The sequence below is a fragment of the Melanostigma gelatinosum genome, assembly GCF_949748355.1.
Source record: "Melanostigma gelatinosum genome assembly, chromosome: 22".
Lineage (NCBI taxonomy): Eukaryota > Metazoa > Chordata > Actinopteri > Perciformes > Zoarcidae > Melanostigma > Melanostigma gelatinosum.
Window position 1 is genome coordinate 15,504,311 of NC_136655.1, and position 25,999 is coordinate 15,530,309.

Consider the following 25,999-nt stretch of genomic DNA (forward strand, 5'->3'; position numbering starts at 1 on the left):
ATGTAGATAGAGGGTTGTGATAGATGGTGTAATGGTCATTTTTTACGTCGTATATATTTCTACTCAGTATATTGTATTCATGCATCAGTAATTTTTGCTCTGAACTTTGTTAAACTTCACCGTGTCTCTGTTGTGCAAAAGACGAATTCTCTCTCTCTGTTCACAAAGATAACTAACTGTGTTGTATGAGAATGTTCCAGCACCAAGGCCGTCCTGCCGCTTATTTTCGTTGCTGATCGTTTGTTTTTCATTGTTGTTCCTATCAGTCTGAGACCGGGAGTCTGAGACCAAAATGTCTGTAACCTTGGCCATCGGCCCCCACCTTTGCTCATTCTGTAAAAAGAAAGTTTGTTCACTTTTTTCTTGGTTCTTCCTCACTGAGACTGTACGCATTCTGTTGTGATGATTGAACCTTCTCTGCGCAGAGAATAAATACTTAAAAGACAACCTGTTTTTTTGTATCATGTATTTCAGCATTAAAATACTCACGCAAAGTGGGTATAGGAATATTTTCCCACCACAATGGCTACCATCGGATCCGTTCGGGGACAGGAACCCGATGTTTCGCAGCCCGTTCTCATGCACAAGTTATCCCTAACGGTTAACAAAAAATGTCAACAAAGTGTTTTTCTTGCCAATCGGGCGCTGTCCCAGTCGTTTCGTTGTTCACTAGGGATTAGGCTGGTGATGGTGGAAGTGGGGCACTCGAGAGAATTGTCTTTCACCATGTGGTTGGAACAAAGAGAGTTGGGCCTACAGGCTAGTCAACTGCCTGATACGAGTTAAATCTCACATACGTGTGACTTTTGATCCAAACTCAACTCAGGGGTCTCATTGGACGAGGGGGCTTCCTGTGGTGCAGCCCTGCTGTCCCCGAGACTATTCAATTCGGATTCACCTCCAGCTCTGTGGCGTCAGGTTTGACTGGGTTCTACCCAGATGTGTTCCAGTTCTCCCCAGATATGGTCCGATTCTTCCCACAGATGGGCTCCTGTTCTAAAAGTTTACACTTACTTCCACCTCCTTCCATGGATGCAGTGGGTACTGCTTCTCAAACATGGGGATGAACTCATCGTAGTGCACCTGGAGACAGAGAGACAGGGATTCAACTTCTTATCAGAGACTTATAACAGTTAACAACCACACCTTCATGACCCTAGCTTTGTTAGATTGCATTAGAGTTTCATGGGATACTCACGGTATGTTGTTTGTGCTAAAGCAGAGGATAACTTTTTAACTGTTTGCCTTGATTTGATAGTTATCAGTTCAGAGAGACAGTAAACACAGGGAGAGAAATATTTCAAAACTACATGGAAAAATGGACTCAACATTGACAAACTAAAAAACGTTTTAAAAAAAGATAAATATAACAAGGCGGGATTGTGCGTTTGCACAATCCCACGTGAAGTATTTCATGTGTTTCAAAGCCACGTTTAAAGTCTTCAATGTACTCACAATACATTTCCACGTCAAATGTACAGTAACCAGCCAAAGAGCTGCTTCTATGACTGCTGTGTTTAAGTGTCTCATAATTATGACTTTCCATCTCATAACTTTGACTTTCCATCTCATAACTTTGACTTTCTATCTCATAACTTTGACTTTCTATCTCATAACTTTGACTTTCTATCGCATAACTTTGACTTTCTATCTCATAACTTTGACTTTCTATCTCATCATTTTGACTTTCTATCTCATCTGTGAGATGAGGAGCGATTTGGTACAGATAATGATGATAATGATGATAATGATAATGGTATATTAAAATGAGCCATTTTCCTGTGTAAACGGTAATGACAGCATGAGAGCAAAATAATTAACGGCACAACGGTGCCTCTGCATGACACACGCTCACGTATACGGCTCTTGTATTATGCTTAATACACATGATACTGACACACATACACACACACAAAATTATTAATCATCTTTAATTATTTTGGGTTGATTTATAATCATCATTAGTGCTTAAGGATGCGACTCTACCTGGAAACAGTGGAGACGACAAACCTTGCTTCAAGAGTACATCTATTTCAAAGATTACTCTGCTATTTACTCTATGCTTGCCAGAATTGTATTAATACAATAGTCTAGATTTTTTGTCATATCTATGAGTTGTTGTAATATCATTTGTCATGATGGTATGCTGTGTAAACCAGTTACCAATGTAAACCAGCAAACAACTCTACAATGATGTATTTGAAACAAAAATGATTGTATAAGTGTCCACCAGGGGGGCAGGTTTGTTTTCCCCTGGTCTAAGAGTTCACACAGAGGTCACTGAGTTGAGGTCAAAAGAGGGGGAAGGGAGTTGCAAATATCCCTGATGTCAGGGAAAAATGGTGTCGCCAAGAAGTCTAGAAACGGTCGCGTTCCTTAAGCACATGCATGTCTTTTTTCACAGTGCAAGGCAGTATTTAAACACTGGACTTGAGCCAGTAAGAGAGTTATTGGAGTTGCGGGTGGAGTGACATCAGCGGTGTCATCAGGCAGAACTCTTGACCTCTGAAGATTAAACTCTTCTCCGGACTTAGAGAAATAACTTTGCTTATTGAATCAATTTTACTTTTCTTCGTTTTCCGGACTTCTCTTTTCTCTTTATTTTTCTCCCTGTGGACGGAGCAACGCACAAGAAGAGGGGGAATTCCGATGGAGGGCAGCGTGAAGCCCCTGGGTGAGCGAACGGATTCCACACCACGGTGACATGACTGATATAGATCAAACACAGACATACAGTCAGGAAGAGAAGCCCACATCAACAGCAGGCCATAAATAACTGTGAGCTTGTAAAGAGATGTATAGCAGTTAGATCTCTGTGTCGGGAAAATAAATGATGAAATAAAGAGCTGTTAAAGTGACTGCTATCCGAGCACCATATCAACTTAGATACAGAAAGTTAAGGAATTAACCAAAACGTACTTTGCGGCTCCACGCGATATTCTTATTCGATAAAATTGACGACCCGTAAAGGTTTCTCTGAGCGGTGTTATGGGGAAATATGTCATAGTCTTATGCTTTAGGGTTAAAGAATGTAAATCTTTAACTGTGCAGGCACCAAACACTTTTTCAGCAAGGCAAGGCACGTTTATTTGTATAGCACATTTCAACAACAAGGTAATTCAAAGTGCTTCACATAAAACCATTAAAAGCATCAAAACATAAGGCAGAAGAAAAGGAGATTTAAAAAACAATTAAGAACATTCATTAAAACATTAAAAAACAGTGCAAGAAATAAAATACAGTAGTAAAATGCAGAAATGCAGGAAATTGATGAATATATTAATTGAATGTGGTTCAATTAAAGGCAGCAGCAAACAGAAAAGTCTTCAATCTTGATTTAAATGAGCTGAGGGTCTCAGCAGACCTGCAGCTTTCTGGGACTTTGTTCCAGATATGTGGAGCAGAACAACTGAACGCTGCTTCTCCATGTTTAGTTCTGACTCTGGGAACAGAAAGTAGACCGGTCCCAGACGACCTGAGGGGTCGGGATGGTTCATAAGGTAGCAGCAGATCAGAGATGTATTTTGGTCCCAAACCATTCAGTGCTTTGTAAACCAACAGCAGGATTTTAAAGTCAATTCTTTGTTGGACAGGAAGCCAGTGCAAAGACATCAGAACTGGAGTGATGTGGTCCACCCTCCTGGTCTTAGTGAGGACTCGAGCTGCAGCGTTCTGAATCAGCTGCAGCTTTCTGACGGACTTTTTACAGAGACCTGTAAACACACCGTTACAGTAGTCCAGTCTGCTGAAGATAAATGCGTGGACAAGTTTTTCCAAATCCTGTTGAGACATAAGTCCTCTAATCCTTGATATATTCTTCAGGTGATAGTAGGCTGATTTAGTAATTGTCTTGATATGGCTGTTCAGTAGATGATTCTATCAGTTTTGCATCCAGGTGTCTTGTTATTTGTTATCTGTTATCTGTTATCCTGTGCAGACACACAGAGGTCTAGATTACGGTACTTCCTGATGAGCATCAGCTGAAGGGCATGACCCTCTGTATGCATATATGATGTGTGATGGTAAAACAAGCTTATTCCGTCTCTGCAATACTGGATCTGAACTCTTTGATTAGGTCACAGTGACCTAATCAAAGGAGCACCTGGCTGGGTATAAATGTCCATGCATCTGACTGTGGTGTCAGAGCACCTCCTGCAGATGACGTGATGTGTCTGTGAGACTGTGTTCTCTTTGCTTGCAAGCAAATAAATTGACTATTACAACTTTGATCGTTCATCCAGACTCTGTTTCATTTGACATTGATTTGAAAACACTTTGACACTCTTCTCCCGACTATTCATAGAAATATTCCACAACAGCGGAGAGTAAGAGGTGAAGGTTGAGTGAGTGTAAGGTGGGAGAGCCGTCTCAGCTGTGCTGAGCTAAAAAGCGAAGTGCACGGAGACGCGACTCCACACATTCCTCACTGTCAGGCCAAGTAGATAACTCATATAGGAGGGCTGGCTCTCCGCCCCTCTCCCCCTTCTCACGGATTATTTCATGTATTATTGAAGACTCACTGGGCTCCTTAAGTCAGAGACAAGGACCAGGAGAGGTACGGAGATTAAGTCCGCACAGGGGCTTCTACGGGACTGGACTGTGGGACCGAGAATCCAAGCTGTAATTTATCTCTGAGGGCTCCGGGCCAGCTAAACCGCGACCCGCTGATCCTTATCACCCCGACGAACAGACCATGGAGGGTGCATCTGTTGGTCGCCGGCGGGGTGTTAATGGGAGAACGATGACATGTAGTGTACAGTGCTTTAAGTGATCGTAAAGCTAGTCCAAGTCCATTTTAAAGTTAACTGCATTCATCTGGTGCACTTTGAGAGCAAATTTAGGAGGCTAGATCTATGAAAACCGTTGTGCTCTTGTAAAAAAGGAGAGGGATCCTCCCACACTGAGCGGCCATTACTGAGTTGAATCCCCGCAGGGCAAACTGCATGGACTGGCACCACAGTCTAGGTAACAAAGAGGAAACCCTGAGGGCTATAACATGACAATGACGACCTACAAATTAGTATTATCATCTGGAGCTATTGAGACGAGTGACGAGAAGACAGCACTGTGAGTGAGAAGAGGCGGGGCTATGTGGGCACTGCAGCGGTGAGTGTGTCAACTGGCTGTCGGAGAGAAGAGCGAGCGAGAGAGAGCAGCCGGTACCGATGTAGCAATAGTGTGGAAAATGAGTATGAAATTAAATTTAAGAATCAATATGTAATGAAAACATTTTTATTTTTGACAACACTACAACAAGGATACCCAACCACAGTTGAACCAGGCAAGCTGCGGTTGCGCAGTACGCGTCTTTGACCACTATGCCACCAGGACGCTGTATTATTTTAAGTTATAAAGCAAAAGCAGACACAACTGACAGTTCCGATTAGAAAAGCTGCAGTAAAGATACAAAGATGTTTACGATATGTCATTCTTTCTGAGACATTCAATTTCATGATCAGTTTGGCCTACCAATAAATGAGGACCACAGGGACCAGACCATGTTCTTGTGACCATGGACTGATTTCACAAAATAGATCGTGCTAGGCTGAGCCAACACGAAGAACAACAGCAAAAAGGTACTGTACCTGCTTAAGCTCCACACCATCTGTATAGTTCATGACTGTGAAGTGCTTTTGGTAATCATCGAAATGGTCCAAGGAGAAAGGTCTAGATAGAAGAAACAAACATCATTGGTTTGACTCTCGTGCTTCTTGGATACTTCTTGGATAAATTGCCATGAAATTTGGTCCCAGAGGATCTATCCTTATGACTTGGGCGATCCCCTGACTTTCCTTCTACCACAGCCATCAAGTCAAGATTTCAGACCGTACAATACTTTGTTATATCTGTCGTAATGTTTTTTTTTTTTTTTTTTTTTTTACACTGAGCATCACAGCCTAAAGGTGCGTTCACACCGGACGTGTCAATTTTTTGACGCGCGTCGAGATTACATACAAAGTCTATGCACAGACGCGATGAGACTGGCGCGCCAACGCGTGAGTTGAAATTTTTCAACTTCTGCGACATAATCGTGTGACGCTGTGGCGCGATAGCCTATCAGCGTTGAGTTGCTCCCCCTGTCATCACTGGCTTCCTGCCGTTGTTGAATCAGGAAATAAATCCTGTAGCCGTCTGTGTTCACCCAGAGCTCTACGATACCTCATATCAACAGAGACCGGACCAAACTATGTGTATACATGTGTGTGTGTAAACCATACGGTACAAACAATGAATAGACGCTGCCGTATTTACGTCTACGTGACGTTATTGAGTGCTGGTGGAGCTGCTACGATGTTAGCATAGCCTAGCACCGATCCATCAGAGATCCATTGAGAAGACCAGTAACTTACAAATCTGCATCATTACGTAGTTATTTCGGAGTCCCTTTTTGTCGGAGAAGACAAGTACAAATCTGCATCATTATGTAGTTATTTCGGAGTCCCTTTTTGTCGGTTTATTGCCGTTGAATCACAGCCAAATCAGTTTATTTTGTGTTCCTACAGCTGTAGTAAACAGCGACCGGTGGCTTGCTAGACAGTGAATACAGCTCGATACAATCCACGGAGCTCCTCTGAACAATATTATGAACCAGACATGACGGCGCCCCCTCTCCGGCGCTATGCGATTTTTTTTTTGCGGCGTTTGGTGTGAACACGACCGGCGGCGCGTTGGACCCGTTTGGTGTGAACGCGGCTTAAGCCAATATTGTGGCTGTAGACTTAATTTTTGTTGGCCATCTGAAACCACAGATGCAGGACTTTGACCATCAGTCAGAAAGAGTCAAAAAGAGATGACCTAAGAGATATTGTCAAGAAAGATTGAAAAAGGATTTCTTTGCATTGAACAAGACTAGGTATTTTAACAACCTGTAATCGGCCATCACAACCCATCCATGTATGTATGTGTATGCATATGTATGTCGTACCTATTAGCAAAGCGCAACCAGAAGATGTCGTAGGCATAGAGACGCAGAGGCTGCACAGAGCGCACCATCAGCATGTAGCGAATGTCAAACTTCACCATTCCCACCTCCTCTCTGTTGAACAGCACTGGATCTTCAAGGTACTTACACACCACCTTGAGAACAAAGACACACGCACAGAATTACAAGTAACAACATAATAAAACATCTGTCAGCACTAAAACTAAAGAGGAATCATTTATTTAACGGCCAGAGGACCTCATGTATCTCTGAAAGTCCAAAACCAGCCCTTTGGTTTTTCTGATATTCAACGTCAGGTGATTGTTGTTGCACCCAGGAGCGGGCTGGCCACAGGGGATACCGGGAGAATCCCCGGTAGGCCGACAGGGTTTTGGGTTTTGGGACCGCATAGGTCAGGGGTGTCAAACATACGGCCCGCCACGTCATTTTATGTGGCCCGCGAATCCGCCAGCAAAAAAAATAAATCTTTTTATTTTATTTTTTTTATTATTATTTTTTTAATTTAAAAATTTAAAGTTAGATGTGAAAATAAAAATATCCCCATGGTCGAAATTATGAGATAGAAAGTCGAAGTGATGAGATAGCATGTTGTCTGTGTGCCGACATTAAACCTGTCACAACAGGTGGACAGGAGATGTTTTGAGGCGAGAAGTTAGTTTAAGCACCAAATCTGTGGTCGGTTTGTCAAGATTCAGCCGATTTAAAAATCTGCTCTGACGATTTCGGAGATGTGAGGTGTTGCTAGCGGGATCTGATCCACATGCATATATTTATTTATATACGCCACTCAATAAGTCGCGGAGATGTTTGAGTATAAAAAAAAAAGTTGAGTTGAGTCGGTCTCGCCGGGGGCTATTTGTGTTCATTCACACTGGACGCGCCGGAGAGGGGGCGTGGCTTATTGCCCTGAAAGCCGTTCAACTGTCCACCATTAACCATGGAAAAAATAACCTCTATTTCTGCTTAGTAGGTGTTGTGGAAGTCACAGATATCCCGGGAAACAAAACTAAATATGTTAGGAGTAGTTACATTTACAACCGGCCCTTTGAGGGCGACCGTGATGCTGATGTGGCCCCAGAGTGAAAATGAGTTTGACACCCCTGGCATAGGTTATCAATTGAAGACACCAGAGATATCACTGTTATCCATGAGACGCTCAGTTACAATATAGCTTCCCACCACCTGGTGGCGGTAATGCGTCAGTCAGTTGTTTAACAAGCTGCAATAAGCAGAAGAAGACACTCTTCGCTAACCTGTCGCGAAAGTTGTGGATAAGTTTTTAAAAAGAAAAAATGAAGACGACCGTGGTGCCATACCCCCCCCCCCCAAAGTCTAAATGTGTGAGCAAGTATCTTTGTGATCATCACATTGTATCATCTCATTTATTTAACAAGGGTTTTACCTGTTCAACTCCGCGAGGACACCGCGGTAATCGGAAAAAATGTTTTTATTCTGCTCTCTGCTTAGTTCTCCTTAGACGGACAGCGCCTGCTGTAACATAAACCTCCCCATTAACATAAACATTCACATAGGTCTAACATAAAACTCCACATCAACATATACATTCACAAAGGTCAAAGAGCACAGGAGGAGACATTTGCAGGCCATGTATGCCCTCGACATAGAAGCAGGCCTATTCTTGCTGTTGCAGAGAATATACCAGACATTGCACAGTTTACACAAATGTCAGACTCCCATCATTCTCCCCTTGCCTGTTTCAGCTGTTTTCTCTTGTCTGTGGGTATAAAGATAGCATGCATGAAGATGATTTTAGGGTACTCCTCACAAGACTCTGCGATACGTGTCTGTTGAGAACTGCTCTCTCATTTGCTTGCAAGCAAATAAATTGACAATTACAACTTTGATCCTTCATCAAGACTCTGTTTCATTTGACATTGATAAGAAAACACTTTACACTTTTCTCCCGAATAGTTTAAGAAATATTCCATAACAAAGTTAAAAGAATGAAGAACGGACTAAGAAGATAAGGCCAAAGAACACAGAGCATATGATGAAAATAAAAGTATAACCTAATCGTCAATTTATGCATTTATGTATTGTGTATTAAGATGAAGTGATTGAACAGCCACAGCTGTAATGTGATTATAATAATGAGTCGGTTGACAGAAAGTGCTGGAAAGTTTGGAGATCATACTGGGTGTGTGTGCTTGTAAACTGTTGTATGTGTCCTCATAAGAGCAGGACGTTGGGACGGTTTGGACGGTTGAGTCAAAAAGAGGAAGTGCTGCTGCATGCTGTCAGTATGGGGAAACGGGTCTCTCTGGGTACATCCAAAGTCTCTGAATTGTCATTTCCTCGCTCCTCGATTGAACCGGAAGTTGTTCTGCTCCGCCATATTGACGGCCATCCCAAAGCTCTTATTTAGCTCAGAGGATCGAGGATCGATCTCTGAGGAGCCATGAGCGAGGACGCACGAGAACAGCCTTCCAGGAAGTGTTTTAACGGCCCTCATTGTTCATCAGTTATGTGATTGGACGCTGCAGCCGATCGGACTGATACGATTTCTTTCAAAATGTAAACAGTGAAGACGGATCGCAGATTAAAGTCTACTTTTATATTTGATTCGTTTTCTGATTCACCGTCTGGTTTAATATATGTTCATTGTAGACTGAACAACAACCACAAACAACTTCCTTCATTGATTCGAAAGATTTGTCTTTTCACGATCTGATATTTCCCTCATTAACTTTTATTATGGATACAATTAAAGTCAGAGAGATCATTTATCATCATTTCATTCAGTCACGTGAGGCTAATCATTCCTGAGTGTCGGGTTTGATGAGTTATATCATTTAAGTTTAACCTGAAACATTGAGCCTCATAAATTAATTACAGTATTCAAGAGAAACCATGATCATATTCTGAGTTATTTAATAATGACGCCACAGTCACAACTTCAAAACGTACAGACGCAAATAATTCATAAATAAGTCAAACGCATTCTGCCGGTAGAAATCAATCCTGCGCTTATAAACAGAACACAGTTTGTTAAAGAGGTAACAGGCTACAGAGAGAAAACACCTCTACGGTGATGATAACTGTGTGTATTTATTAGTATTATTAGTTACTATTATTAAGTGCAGTGATCATGTGAACAGACACCTGAACATAGGTTCACACTGAAGGCACCTGCTGAGGCTTGCATTCTGCATTAACCCTTTAGCTAGTCAAACATATATATGAGAATACCTTGGTATTAATCTGCCGCTGGGCAAAAAGGTGTATATGTTTTATATCATGTATTGCTTATCCTGTATCCCTGTAACCTGTTGAAAGATACACTAATGTATATGTAGTTGAATATTAGTATCAACCAGTGAGCAAGGGGTTACCATGACACTGGCATGACCCACAGAGGCAGCAAGAAGGGGGTTAGTGCAGGTGGCCATGATGTCATGGTATGTATGGAGCCTCAAGGTCTGAGGTTGTCGCGTGTTTCAAACACGTGCCTGTCCTTTTGTCTGAGCGCAGCACAGTATACAAAGCCTGGATTTTGGGCAGCGAGCACTCCTCCTCCAAGACCCGTTTGAGAGGAGAACTTTGGCGGAGATTCTGCAGCCAAAGAGCTGATATCAGATCAGCCTGACCTCACAATCAGACAGCAGACTCGCGGGAAAGGGAAGCAGTGCATGAAGCTTCTGTACTAGCTGTACACCAGACAGGTTTGGCTAGCTGGATGACGTCATGCTAATCATTTATTTAGCTTTTTAAAACAACGGGGACGGATCCAGCACGGACAGTTACGGGAGTGAGGGATGAGGAGGTAAGGAAACATGAGAACACCAGAGTAGGGAGTGAGGGATGAGGAGGTAAGGAAACATGAGAACACCAGGGTAGGGAGTGAGGGATGAGGAGGTAAGGAAACATGAGAACACCAGAGTAGGGAGTGAGGGATGAGGAGGTAAGGAAACATGAGAACACCAGGGTAGGGAGTGAGGGATGAGGAGGTAAGGAAACATGAGAACACCAGGGTAGGGAGTGAGGGATGAGGAGGTAAGGAAACATGAGAACACCAGGACACACATGAGAACTCTGTCAAGCTACATATTAGACAAAGTGAACATCTTTTCTTCTACATAGTTGTCCTCAGTCTCATCTGCTTAACTTGGTCATGGAGGCATCAACATGTAATAGAGATGTTAAATTAACAGTGACAACTCATCATAGCTTAATTTAACATCAGTATTCATAATTACACTTCATGTTTACTTCTCCTGATCTTTACCTCCGATAACAAGGTCCATAGGGGCATCTCAATAAATGAACATGTTATATTATATTATATAAGTGTTATTTACTGATTGTTTTCGTGTTGGAATAAATGTTAAATATTTAACTGCAAAGTAATAATGCGTGTTTGATACTTACATTTTGTTGCATTAAATCATACTGGGATGTTTGCTGAAATTGATAGGATGGCCCGACCTAGAACATTTTCCACCAGCCGCCACTGGGCTACGATGTTTTTGACAAGTTCATTAAATTGTCATTATTATTCGAGGAAATAATGGGGTCATTTTTTGTCCCTCTCCTAATGATATCAGGGGCAAAATTATATTTCTTAGTGGCAGTTTTGTCCTTTGCCCTCATGTATTTCCGGCGCTGGGTTGAACAGATGTGTTTGGTTGACCCAGGGGTCAGTCCTGATAAATATTGAGACCCAGGTATGGGGGTACCAGAGTTCTTCATTTCTTTTACTTGACCTTCAGGTTCAAACATATGGTTTAGATTAGTTAATATTCAATGTATGGGTGGGGAGCCAGACAATGATGTATGTGTCTAAACCCCCACCTGTGTGTAGACGATATAAGAATTGTGTGACCTTTTAGTTTAGTTGAAGAAATCCTCCAGCCTAGCAAGCTGTAGATTTCCTCCATGATTCATGTCCAATAAAGAATTCTGAAAGGTTGATATTCGACTCCAACCTCATCTGTGACCAGTCTTTTCAAAGAAAATAAACTACCACAATTGCCAACTGAACAAGTGATTCATAGTTTCAATGTAAATGCTGAACATCAATTGACTAATTTTTCAAGATGGTAAAAACTGAAAATGCATTCAAAATGCTTTTATAGTCAGATTAACATGTACGCATGATCTTAGGCGAGTTTGTTTCATGATGTCTGTGTGTGTGTGTGTGTGTGTGTGTGTGTGTGTGTGTGTGTGTGTGTGTGTGTGTGTGTGTGTGTGTACCTTTGGCGTACTCTCTCTTTGTCTGATTATGTAGTCCAGGTTGTTGGTGATGTGTATGTCCAGGCCACGGGCCAAGTTCCAGGGCTTACAGATCCAGTGGTTATCCTCTCCCCTGAAAAACACACCAAGACATCTTTTATCGTGTTTAGTGCTGATCAGACCATCAACATCAGCAACAAGCTCTTGGTTTTGTTAAATTAAAAAAAATAACATTCCAACCTTTGCTGTCTCTGTTGATAACCCTTGATGAACTTCGGCAGCTCTGACTGGAGGTTGAAGGTCTCTGGTAACCAATCGGGCTGTGAGCCACCTTTCGCTCTGCGGGCCACGGCAGCCATGCAGTCCTTCACAGTGACGATGCTCTCGCAGGGAAACTGGTTAAGCATCACGTGGGGTCGTTCCTCGCTCAGCTTCCTGTCAGAGAAGAAGATGTAATGATGATTGTATCCCAAAAAAATGGGGTTGTTTGCAGTCACAAATTTGAGTTTGAATTTAACCAATGACTTTAAGCTTCATGGCTTGATTCACTCCCAAAGGCCAAAGCAGCAGAACTTCAGACTACATCGACATTACATTGTCTAAGTTTTAAAACAGCAGTTCTCTGGCACCTTTTGCTGTGTATTCGGCTATACTGGCACTTAAAATGGAAGATCACAGAGAAAATTAGAGGTGAAGATTTTCTTCTTAACTTTACTGCTCACACAGCCCCCAATCCTCAGTGGGCCAGCTTTTGTTATTGTTTTGCAAAAGCTCCATTTACACGTGCAAACTGAAACAGCAAGCCGCCGTTTTAAGATTTATGCACTCTGTACAAAGGTCTATTTCTTCTGGAGGGGGGGGGGGGGGGGGGAATGCATTTAGAAATGAAACTGGCGATTGGGTGGCGGTTGGCCTTTTGTGGGATTAGATTGAGCCCGGTGTTTAAAATACTGGTCAGCTGGAAGGTCAAACTGCTGAATCATACAGATCCCCCAAACCGTCACGGTGAAGGAAAAGCTGTTCTTTGATCCTGTTGTAGAACTCGACAGCCTATACTGTCTATATAATTTATACGCCAACCACATGTAGAAGTCTTTCTGCTTTTATTTATTTTATATATCTCATTTCTTATACTGGATAAAAAAAATGAAGGAATAAATGTACATGCAGCCATGCACTGAGATTAACATTACATTATACTCCAGTGTCTCTCTGACCTAATATCAGCTAATTGACAAATTAGATACAAAAAAAAAACGCTTCCCATGCCAATCGTGTCCCATTGCTATCAGATTATACAGTACATGTAAATGCAGAATCTGTTTATAGAGACAGATTCTGACAGACAAATGCACAATTACAGGTAAATTTCAAAACAAACCTTCAATCTGTTTTCTCTCCATTTTATGATGGATCAATGCCGTTAGCCGCCAGCGAGGTCCCTCAGTTTGCGCACACACTTCTGAGAGATCCTCGTTCACTTCTGTTCGTCTCAAACAGAAGCCTCCTTTTATTTTAGAACATGCGGGGGCACCGCACGCGACAAAACAAACACCATTCTCTTTAAGAGAGAGTAAGAGCTTGCTTTGTCATTCATGTTGTTGAACGTGGTGGATGTTTTGCGAAATTGTGATGCCTCTACACAGCAAAGCCCGGGTTATCAGGAGTTAGAACAAGTCTCGCATAAGGTTGTACCTGTTAAACATGCTTCTGTGGTCAAAAAGCCTCTGTTGCACTGACGTGTACGGTTGGGCACACACACACACACACACACACACACACACACACACACACACACACACACACACACACACACACACACACACACACACACACACACACACACACACACACACACACACACACACACACACACACACACACACACACACACACACACACACACACACACACACACACACACACACACACACCCCAGGCGTGCTTCTCGGTTCATGAGAAGAGAAAAGCTGAGCCAGCAAGTTCACACAAAGAACGAAGCTGGAGGCTTAGAATTTCCCGGGAGATGAAGGGCGCAGATTGCATTTACGATTCATCCGGGATGCCGGGGGCAGAGGCACTTGAACACGTTTTGGCCATTAAAGTAGTTAATCATTATTCTAGAGAATAGTAGAGACTTCAAGACAAAGCCACAAGACCGAGTCAGCAGTTGTAGGAAGTTGGTAGGGCGTTAAGGTCATTAGTGAGGCCCCGGGGTACATATAAATAAACATACCCTTGACAGTAAGGTCACTGAAAATGCTGACGGGTACATATAAAGAAATTCAGTTTGAAGATATGTTTGATGTGATGTTTAAAAATCCGTTTGAAGTCAGAGATCTGAGCCCCGGACGAGTATGCATAGGGGCAGTTTGAAACAGTAGAGGAGGCGTGTGGGGGAAACCAGAGAGCGGTGTTGGTTGATGGTTAAACGTTTCTCAGTATATTGAACTCTGTCTGTAAACTACTCTGAAGGGGTTTTTGAATACTTAGGTGATTTTTCCGTATATTTTTCAGTTAACAATTTCTTTCTCTGTATTTTGGACCAGGAGATTATACTTTGATTTGAATACAAATAAATAAATAACGAATTAGTATCTTCGATCGACTCCATTTCTTCAAATTTCCAGAGAAGCCATACGGAAGTGGTCACACCTCGTCGGACCTTCCTCAGCCCCTGAGGTGAGTTTGAGCGCCATTCAGCACGGCACACTACTGATTGCATTCCTGATATGCTCCAAACACACTGATACTTATTCAAATTAGTTTCGCTCTAGTTTAAGAAATGACACCCGGGAGAGACCCGCTTGCGTTTGAAAGAGCTTTTTATCTGTTTGGGCTCTCAAGCAGGATCTTATCAATTACGAAAGGATTCAGAAAAATCTAAACAAAAGTAAATAAAAGAAACAATTAAATACAGGACTCTTATAAAACCAAAGGCTAGTCGGAGCGACGGACTACACTGTCCATGTGAGTTACTGCGGATCGATTCAGATAAGACAGCAAGCAAGCCTTCGACCGGGCTGCTTGTCGGCAATTAAAGAATATTCGGTACAAGATTAGAGCCCGGTAAAGGTCGCTCTTAGAGTAAAGCAGTGCACGAGGCAAAACAGGGAGAAGAATTCGGGAACCCTTCTTCCCCAATATCTCCCGCAAGGTCAGGTGAGCAACTCATGTCGATGACGACCTGAAAAGCTCGTCTCCTCCTTCTCGCAGTCTCTTAAGGCCCTAGGAGTGCTCATAGGGAGGGGCCGACCCAACTGAGGCAAGAGTCTCGAAGGGGTCGGGGTCCCTCTGGTGGATCGCAAGGGTTGATTCATCGCCATCAGAACCTCCTTTGGTTTGTGCATCAATAACTGAACGGACGTTGTTCTGCTCAACTTTTGTTCGTTTCAAACAAAAGGCCTCCTATTTGCTTATTGCTAATTATTTCCTGATAAATTAAACCATTTTGATAGGGAATATAGTTTTAATAACTCAAATAGAAATAATAATAATAAAAAGAAAAATTAATTAATACATTTTTCAATTTTTTTTTATTATCGAATAAAATGATTAAAAATCGTGAGGGGTCACCCCCATATTCACGTAACAATGTACAGCTCAGCTGTACTATATTTGATTAAGTTTCTGGAAGATGTATGATGATTGGTTCAGTCCGTCTCTCAGCTCACTGAGCTAAGAGGAGGGGGTAGTAGGGGAATACAAAAGAACACAGATGGAGTTGACAGATATTGTTCTCCTCCAGCACGCATGGATCACAGACTGTGACTGTGGGGCTGAAAAGCGATAAGCCCGACTTATATCAGATCTGGCTCTGGAAATAAGGACATCAATGTTTACTTTTGCCGAGGACGGTTTGAACTAGGAGTTTCACTGGGAGTTGGAAAAATGCAGCAGGAGACAAGAGATATTCATAAAGCAGAGACTTTTATTATAAAATAACAAAAGCCGAGTCAGTCCATGGAGCGGCGGAAGAACACACTCAAATACATGACCTTTTATACACACCAGAATCAGCCTACTCCCAGAGAACTTTTCCACATTAAAGTTGGTCGTTTTACCATTTTGACAAGTCCACATGTTTTTTGTGAATACTCATTGGTCAAAAGGTCTATAGAGTGAGATGTGTTAACCAATGGCTCTGGATTTCCATGTTGTCTAGAGAACTACAAGGGGTAGGCTGTCTAATATAAAAAATAATAATCTTAATAATCTTCAAATCCATCAGTGTCTGTGCTTATATTTTCTGTTTCAACATTAAATATTATATCATCTGTTGGGAGAATGGCCAAACCAAGGTTACATTCAGCCAGAGCTCCATACCAAAACAAGCCAAGAACAGATAAGCTATGTACGTATATGGCCCAACTACGACTTTATCTCTGTAACAGGAAGTACATCCTGTCTGTAGGATCCCGTGTTGCATTATAGACCAAAGCCTAGGTACTCCTTTCCCCCTTAAAACTTGTTCTCGCTATTATTGAGTCAGGATAAATATATATTTGATAGTATCTTATCTCTGTGGTGTAGTTTCTGTTCGTGAAATTTTTATTTCATAACGCGTGTTGTGCGGTCGTGGTAGAAATAGTGTGATTAACGTCAACTCATGAAATATCACCCAAACAAGTTCTACCCTTCAACTTTCTCTCATAACTAATTTTCTATTTTGCTTAGAAATTCTCTGCGACAGTAGGTAAGGTATTTATTTAATTTATTCATATAAAATAAATCTCTTTTGTGGGATTAGGCTTTATCTGACCTCAGCATCACTACCGCTTGGTTATCCTACTTCAGGGGGGAGTCCAATCGCCCAAAGCTGTGCACTGTTCATATTTTATGCATGTATAATCAATTATTGTTAAATTCTAATAAACTCTCTCCGGATTGAAATAACCATAACTTGTCTGAAATTTCCTAAATTATTGTTTTGTGGTTGGTTTCATCAGATAATAAAAACAAACTCTATCATCACAAAAAGAAAAAGAAAAAATAAATAGTGTGATTGATGAATATGTTAGATGTGCAAGCCTAAGGGTCTAACAAGACAAGAAAGAGTAACATGTGCCTTGGACTGTCTTTCATGTATTTCATGTACTTGTAATTATTAAATTCTTTCTTGTTCTTTGTCCTTTTCATTATCTCAAGTGAAGGAATGATCAGGTTTAGTGGTACTGTGTTTACTTGCTCAACCTTTTGTCACTAAACCATAAAAGCCTTTACTACTGGAATGCATGAGAAATGTTCTTCACCTCATAAATAACTCATAAGCTAAATTCTCACCATATACAGTATTTTGTCTGACTGAAAGACCTCCACTGAGCCACCAGGACCGTGTGAATATATGCTGTGTGTGTGTTGCTGACCTGTAGTCTTTGATATGATTATAGCTCCAAACGACATCAGCCTCCTCCTCCTCCTCCGTCAGCTGGAACCGGGGGTGTGTCAGGTTGTTTGTTACTTGCGACATGTTGGAGTAAACCCTGAAAGCAAAGCACAGAACGATGGTGTCAAGAAGAGTTGAGATCCCAGGGAAACTGCCTTAAAAGAGGGAATATATGTTCGGTATGTAAATTAGGCTGAAGGGCCACAAAGCGTGTAATCATAGTTTAAAGGATGAAATCTAATAATAATTTTAAAGGAAGCGTGTATAAAATAACAGATGTAAAGGGATTTATCAAATGTAAACCTGATAATAATAATAATCATGTATGTGTATCTGAGTAACGTGAAGTCTGGGTGTGTGGAAAGAGCAGGGTGGGGGCCTGCAAGGATGAGATCATAACAGATGATGGATGTTGTCCGGGAGAAACCGGACACACGCGCGGAGCTTGATTAAGTTAGCAGAGCCAGGTGAGTTTCCTCGCAGAACACCAGCTCGCCAATCTTTTAATAGAGAGCTGAGTAAGTAGGTAGCCCCGTATCGGGCCAGAGAACCCCCGGATCTAACAATGGAGAGATGTGGAAAACACTGAAATGACGACGGCAATGGGCGCAGCAGGAAAGAAACACACAACACACAGCTTTGATACCTTCATAGTACACTTGACAACTTTCCGTTACTTTTGGACTACCTCAATAAAAAAGAAAAGAAATGTCAATAAGACGATGTTTTCCAGGCTGCAGTCTTATTTCAAGCTTATTTGAAGCAGTAGTGATGTTTGGGAATCCAAGTGAGGAGCAAGATACTTCCGTGGCAAGAAGATTAACTAGCAGCAGAGAGAACGTGTGAAACTATCTCTGGCTGCAAAATAATTATGCACATTTAAATGAAACGTTAGCTCTTCACACTTCATTCACATTTTCCACAGCTGGAGGGCATAACTTGCTCTGTACTTATTGTGATGTTGCTCCCCCTTTTTCTGCTTTACATACTAAATAACAGCAACATCTTCACTAATTCAAACATTTTTGTCACCAACGTTAGAGGCCATCGTGTTGCGAAGTGTGAGAACATGTGCCTGGTAGTTTATAGTTCTTTATTTTGAAATACATTTAAAAATTGGAATCCTTTTTATAATCCCAATTTTTAGTAAATGTATCAGTAATCTGATTCCATATTTTTTTGTGTTTAACGGAATACAGTTTTTTTTGTATCCTGTAGGACGGGACGTAAAGTCTTTGCGAATTGTTCATAGACGAAATGCATGGATTGCATGCATGGATTTTAAAGGAATAAAAGGTGTTAAGGCCCCATAACAGGCTGCTTACGAAACAAAGCCCGAAAAGACCAAAAACTAAAATATGTAACTAGGAGTCACAGGGCTCTGTGACTCTTATAAGAACGTGCCAGCTATACACTGTTGTGGAATATTTCTATGAATAGTCGGGAGAAGAGTGTAAAATGTTTCTTATCAATGTCAAATGAAACAGAGTCTGGATGAACGATCAAAGTTGTAATAGTCAATTTATTTGCTTGCAAGCAAAGAGAACACAGTCTCACAGACACATCACGTCATCTGCAGGAGGTGCTCTGACGACACAGTTAAATGCATGGACATTCATACCCAGCCAGCATGCTGTTATCTTGCCTCGCAAACAAGAATAAACAAAGAAGACGGAAGAAGAAAACCAGTCAAGGCAGATGTTTTCCTTTGAAGCATAGTGTCCTGTCTTTACGATAACCTGAAGGCACTTTATGGCCTGTTTACAAATCCCTTTGTTATCAGTTTGCCCCACAATAACCATGGATACACCCAGTCAGATGCGTCCTTTGATGTCACTGTGACCTGCTCAAAGAGTTAAGTCACAGTATTGGAGACGGAATAAACCTGTTTTACCATCACACATCATATATGCCTGCAGAGGGTCATGCCCTTCCTCTAATGCTCATCAAGGAAATACTGTAATCAAGACCCTCTGTGTGTGTCCGTCTTTGAAGACAGAAACAATGCACAGGAACAAACAGACAACAAGATGAACAAGGTTTGGTGCCTGCACTTCTAAAGACTTAACAAGACACCTGGCTTTAACCCTAAAGCATAAGACTCTGACATATTTTCCCATAACAACACTCTGTTGTAAATGGAGTGGAGCTTGAAACGGTGGTGGTTTTTTCTATGTCTATGATCAACTTTAACTTTATATAAACTTGATACTAAAAGGCTGGCCTAATAACTATTTGCTATCTGACTTGTGGTGAGATACCACAGGATTCTCACTGAAAGGAACTCAGTAACAAACACCCACAGAACACAGGAGCGATTGGAGTTTCTTCAGTTCACGCAGAATGATTTGCATCACACAGAGTACAAGTAAACCGAGTTGTCCGGAATCAACTGACAAAACAAAGAAATGTGCCTTACTTGATACCCATGTTCCCCCTTTTTATGATCGCCCCCCATCTTTTCACCCCCACCTCCCACTCTCAATGTTCTTCTAGACCAGAGGTCTTCAACAGGGGGTTTAGTTAGGTACTGCTGGGGGTCTGCGAAATGTTTTGGTTGATTAGACGATTCAAAAAAATAAAAATAAATAAATCTCTAAACATGAATCTGTCCATTATTTTAATAGTTCAGTATTGTGTGTAAGATAACAGGTATCTTTATGCATGGCAGTGGCACTAATAGGCCATCACTCATTTTTCGTTTCCACATTTATGTTTAAAATGAAAACATCAGTTTGAATAGCTTGTGTGCATGATTATCATGCAATTAACAGACAATGTTGATATTGGCATTGGTATCAGCTGACAAGGTGTGTTTATAAATGGCAGTGGCACGGCCTCCCTACTCACTGTACCTTGCACATGTTTAAAATAAAAACATGAATATATGAACCTGTGTATCATTTGAATAGCTTAGTATTGAATGCACAATAAATAGGTATTCATGGTACTAGACCTAGTTTAATATAAAACACAATTTTATACAATATATATAGTCGGGGGTCCCTGCTCCATCTCTCTATCAGTTTGGGGGTTGACCCCTGCTCGAGACAGTCCTCTCGTTCATCGTGTCATACAGGTAGGATGAACGATGCACTTTCAGCCCCGGTACATTGGGGGCTTTTGTTGTCAACCAGTGAGCAAAGTGCGTCATATGTCCGGAGTATCGGCAGAGGTCGGTGTGTTAGAATAAAAGGAGGGATTCAAAACGGAATGTCCATCTAAGCATGCCGGGGGGTACAGTGCCCATGCATGTCTCATGAGGCAGGCACGTGGGGGCTGAGCCTGTCCTCTAGTTTTCCTTGGGTATAAATATTCTTGATTTTGAACGATCGGGGCAGTAGTTGGGGAGAAGTCCACCAAGACTTAAACTGTGTGGGATTAAAATTGATTTTATCAAATCTCCGGAGTTTTGAAAACCGCTTGCTCACTGGGTGAAAGGTTTTTAATATTTTTCTCGGTTTTAAAACTTTTTATGAATAATTTTTTCTCTGTATTGGAACCAAAATAAACATACTCTGAATTGGACTTAATAAATGAGTGAAAGTTGAACTATTTTAGACTGCTCCATTTTTTCCATTTCTTACGGGATATCGGAACTCAGAGAGAGGGGTCTCCTCTACGGGGAGATCTCCCAGCCCCTGGGGTAAGTTGCAGGACATCCATCACGGCACACCACTGACAGAAACTCACGCACACACACTCACATCCATTCTTACAGTAAGAGAGACCTGGGGAAACCCCACTTCAAGCCGGCCATAAACGACCGTGAGTTTTGGTGAGATTTATACCTGTTTATCTCTAAACAGGGGTATAGAGATTTTATTTTAAAATGACTGCTATCCGAGTACTATCCGATACTAAGACGTAGGTATGGAAAGGTGAGGGAAAAAAAATCAAGTCAATGTTTTGCGGTCAAGACGATAAAGCGAACGAACAATTAATCGTGCTGATGTTAGTCATTTATTACTATTTGGTACAATTGGCTACCCATAGAGGTTTCTTTTAGCGGAGGCTTCCGAGGCAAAGTTGGGTGAAGCGCGTGGGCGAACCGTGTCCCGGTGCGGACCGTGTGGTGTGTTTCCCCATATAGCTCATCAGGCCAGGTGGGTGAGTCACAGAGAGAGAGCTTATCCTCCTCCTCTCTCCCAGTCCTTCCCTGGACTAGGGGCATTCACAGGGGGAGACCGGACATCGGGACCCGTCTTTTCTCTACGGGCCGACTAGACGTGTCCCTTTGATCGGTGCTCACCTCGGCTGCAGACCAGGAAGAGTGAGTCCGAGTCTGCTCGTCGTCAGCGAGGTCCCTCAGTTTGCGCACACACTTCTGAGGGATCCTCGTTAACTTCTGTTTGTTTCAAACAGAAGCCTCTTTTAAAAAAGCGTGCAGTGGCACCGCGCGCGACAATCCCAATTATGCAGCGTTGCTCCCTGTATTGCATTACTCTCCGAGCCTACCCACACAGAGGACCTCATGCTCCTTTCTACAAGTTAAGGAAGTTAAAACTTTTAAAAAGTTACCATGCAATTTTCAGAAAATCCTAAATTAATGACACCGGTGGTCAGCGAGGTGCAGAGGCATTCCTGGCGATGAATTCAAACGTGACAGAGAGAAACCGTATTTGGGATTTAGTCAACCAGCCTGTCAGTGCTGCTTTCAAACGCTAATGGTTTCACAGTAACTGCGTGTGGCAATTAGCAATGATCTTTGTAAATTAATAAATTGGTATGAGGCTCATTTGTCCTCCCCCAATCCCCTTGTGCATGGAGAGTCCTCCTCAGGATGCCAGCGTGAGAGTTGGGCAAAAGTCTCTTCTTGGATAATCCCCTTTCCATTAAAAGCTTTCAAAGCATCCCTTGGTTCCAGACGCCTGCAAAATGTCAGCAGTTAGAATGAATTGTAGTGTGAGGGATACATTAAGGCCTGTACGGGAGGGCCAGGAGCATGCATCATTTAGTGCAGTGGTTTCCAACCCCTTTTTCCTTGAAGCCCCTCCTAGTTTTAACGAAGGAAAGCTGAGCCCCCCCCCCCCCCCTATTTAGCCATTGCCATAAAAAATGACAAAAACAAATCTGCAAACAAAATCCTCAATTTGAATGAAGGGATTCAGCGTATTAAATGAGTTAAGTCTTTTTTTTTTTTTTTTAAATTTTTTTATTCAATGACTATTTCTTGTCAGTGGCGTCAACATAAATAAAGTTATTTTTGGACTACAACGCTCTGGAGACTTTGCAAATGTTTGGTTCACACAAGTTGGAAACAATCCTATGCAGCCACCACCGGAATCTAATTTTACAATTTGTATAATCCTAACAATATGAGTGGAGCTTGATCTTTATCTGACACTGTGCAGAAACAATGTGTTTGAACAGAATGTGACCGACTAAGTGGTCTTCTATTTCTGCTGGGGTGAGACACTTACTTGAGGATTTGGTCCTCGGGCACAGTGTAGGGTTGGATTTCCACAGGAAGCTGCTCCTTGTTCTCTAACGCAATGGACTGGAGAAGCAGACAGGGGAAAGTGATGACCGAACAGCCTCTTGTAATTAGTAAGACTTTGTGAGTTGGTTATGTGGCACTCCAGACAAATCATAAATGTCCGAATTCCTACTGGAAAAAGTACAACGGAACGCCACACAAAGTAGGAGTTCCTACTTGTGAGCTGAGAAATGTTTTTGTTTTTTCAAAAAATCTTTATTTTTTTCTTTATTTTAAATTTGTATTTAAGATTTTATTCTTAGAATGATGATGACTATTATTTCAGCATTTCTTTGTGGCTTGTTATGTGTCATGTCCGTCACCTTGTTCCTCAGTCTTTTCTTGGACATTTCTCCCCTGTTCTCTTCATTATTCTCCCACCTGTAAAGCCACTGCTGATTTGTCTTTGCAACAATATAAAAACATATTGATAAAAGTATAGTTCCTCATGACAAGGTCGTAAAGTTTGGTTCATATAAAAGATAAGAAACCATGATGTCACCCTAACAGGGGTTTTAAAATGGTGTTAATTGTAGAGACAAAGACAGAGAATACATCACCCCAACAAGAGTCTTAAGACTTGATTGAACCTGAAGATAGGTACGCTATGACTTCATAGCCCAGGTTCTAGTTAGGCCCAGAGGCAAGCGGTGCTGCCGAATCTAACTGTATTAGCAGAGAAATAAGAGACCTCATGTGACCAGATGCCCCAAAAGCCCTCAAATTGCCAGAGCTGTGGGGAGATCTTAAATCATAGATGTATGACACCATTAACGAGATGACTGGCCATCAGAACATTGGGAGAGGGTGGGTGAAAGGAGGGGGGTCGATAATAAAATGATAACAAGGGTATAAAATAAGGAGCAGGTATTTTGTTTGTCAGTTGATTCCAGACAACTTGGACCACTTGTATTCTGTGTGCCGCAAATAAATCTGTGTGAACTGAAGAAACTTCAATCTCTGTCTTATGTTCTGTGGGTGTTCTTTACCGAGTTCCTCTTCATGAATATCCTGTGGTATCTCACCACGAGTCAGATAGCAACCAGTTATTAGGCCAACCTTTTAGTATCAAGTTTATATAAAGTTAAAGTTGATCATAGACATAGAAACAAGTTAAATGTTTATGCTTAGTTTCTGTTCTACTTTGTTGTCTTTAATGTTCTTATTTTTATATTTTTCTTGTTTGTTTGTTTGTATATTCCATGTATGTACGTTGAGAGCAATGTGAAAACCGGAGTCAAATTCCAATAAAGGCCAATAAAGCTGATTGTGATTCTGAATATAAATACAGGTGTTTTCGGGTTCCTTTCTACATTCAAACAATATCACAACTATCTGAACCAGGACTTGAGAAACAAGAAGCAGAATTGGAAACACTGAATTGTATTTCTTGAACCTCGGTGATAGTCCTCCTCACCTTGTAGTACGAGTCGGGGGGCTCAGTCGTGACACTGCTGACCCCTTCTAGATCGGCAGGTATCCATGGTAACAGACGGCATCGCCTCACCAGGGGGTCCGTCTCTCCATACGTATAGTCACGGGTTACTTCATCTGTGGAAACAATGACATTTTTGCGGTGAGGAAATGTCTCTCAGTGCTCTCTGGTTCCTACTGAAGAAGTAGATCTTCAAACATTGATTTAATTCTCTAAAAAAAGGCGAAGTCATTTCCTACAGTTGTTTTTTAACAAATGTTACTAAAAACAACAGGACTTTTTTTGGAAACATGAATTTTAGTGGTATCAAACATGGGTGCATGTTTGGGCTCAGCTGCAGAGGGGACAGAGTGGGGGAGTGGTTCAGGGAACGGAAGAGGCGTAATGAGGCTGGCAGACTGGCAGGGTGACAGAGAAGTCGGCAGACCTCAGCAAACCCACACGGCGTGCGCTCGGAGGACGGCAGCAGAGCGCACGGACATTGTAACTGAATAAAGAATACTATGTGCTGGCGTACTTGTGCTCCCAGGACCCACAGGGGTAGCAAGAGTTTGTTACAATGACATTCCACCACCACACCCATAGGTGTGGCTGTCCATAATAACAATACAGACAAACCCTCTCATATTCATTCATCAGCGGTAACGTACATTTCCTCCATCAATGCCCATGAACAATTCAAAATATACCCCCTCTCTGTGGATGTGAGGTGAAAAATGTAACAGAGAGGTCAAAGCTGATAAGACGCTGCCTTGGCTCAGAGGGAGTGTGAACAGAAGAGGAAACACGAGATAAGAGCACACAAAGGGATAAAGGTCTGTGGAATGGAAAAATATGCTTATCCTTTCAAATCCTTACTTACTGTTGAGGTATCGACCAAGAATAACCGAGACCCACTACAACCAAAACCTATCTCGCTATACAGGAGCGGACTGGGGAAAAAGTGGCCCGGGAGTTCCTGTCAGACCGGCCCACTCAATACACGGCGCGTTGCCCACTCAATGCATCGCACGTATCGACCAGTCAGTGGCCTACTTGGAAAAATACCATACACTTAACATTATTTTGGATGATTACAAAGAAATTGCAAACTCTTAGTCCGCTTCACTCAAGAGAGCAATAAGATAAAAGTGTGGTACCTTAGTTTATCCTCCCCCCAAAATAAAATAGTAATATGATAAATAGAAATAAAAAATAAATATCGACATAAAAGGCTGTAGTGATCTAGAATTAATTGTGGAAGGATAACATATAGCAGATATGTCACTATCTATATGTGGCATTCTAAACGTGAAGAGGGGCTTAGGCGGCTTGTCTGTAGTTCAGATCAGAGACGCTCCGTGAACTACTATCGACCAGAATGCCGGCTCCGGCGCTGAATCTATTTGAGGACGCTGATTGGCTGAATTGTATTTCACTCATTTATATCTTTAATCAGCATTAAAGCATCATTGGCTAAACTGCTTCATAGACCCGCCTCTTTGGGGCAGATTGCATGCTGGGTGTGTGATTGTGTGTGTGTGTGTAGGGGTGCTGCCGGCTCGCAGATGGAAACCACGAGTG

At 41.9% G+C, this 25,999-nt stretch overlaps 1 protein-coding gene across 1 annotated transcript in view; it reads right to left on the reverse strand.

The window, feature by feature from the left end:
* The window catches only part of ttll12 (tubulin tyrosine ligase-like family, member 12), a gene marked incomplete at its 5' end in the record, with an annotated part of 56,933 nt that overhangs the window by 10,001 nt on the left and 20,933 nt on the right, over positions 1-25,999 (reverse strand). Inside the window, 8 exons of the mRNA XM_079294907.1 lie at positions 1,015-1,083; positions 5,586-5,667; positions 6,926-7,077; positions 12,158-12,269; positions 12,377-12,571; positions 17,503-17,619; positions 22,946-23,022; positions 24,419-24,552. Coding sequence (XP_079151033.1) covers positions 1,015-1,083; positions 5,586-5,667; positions 6,926-7,077; positions 12,158-12,269; positions 12,377-12,571; positions 17,503-17,619; positions 22,946-23,022; positions 24,419-24,552 — 938 coding nt within the window. The remainder of the gene's footprint in view (positions 1-1,014; positions 1,084-5,585; positions 5,668-6,925; positions 7,078-12,157; positions 12,270-12,376; positions 12,572-17,502; positions 17,620-22,945; positions 23,023-24,418; positions 24,553-25,999) is intronic.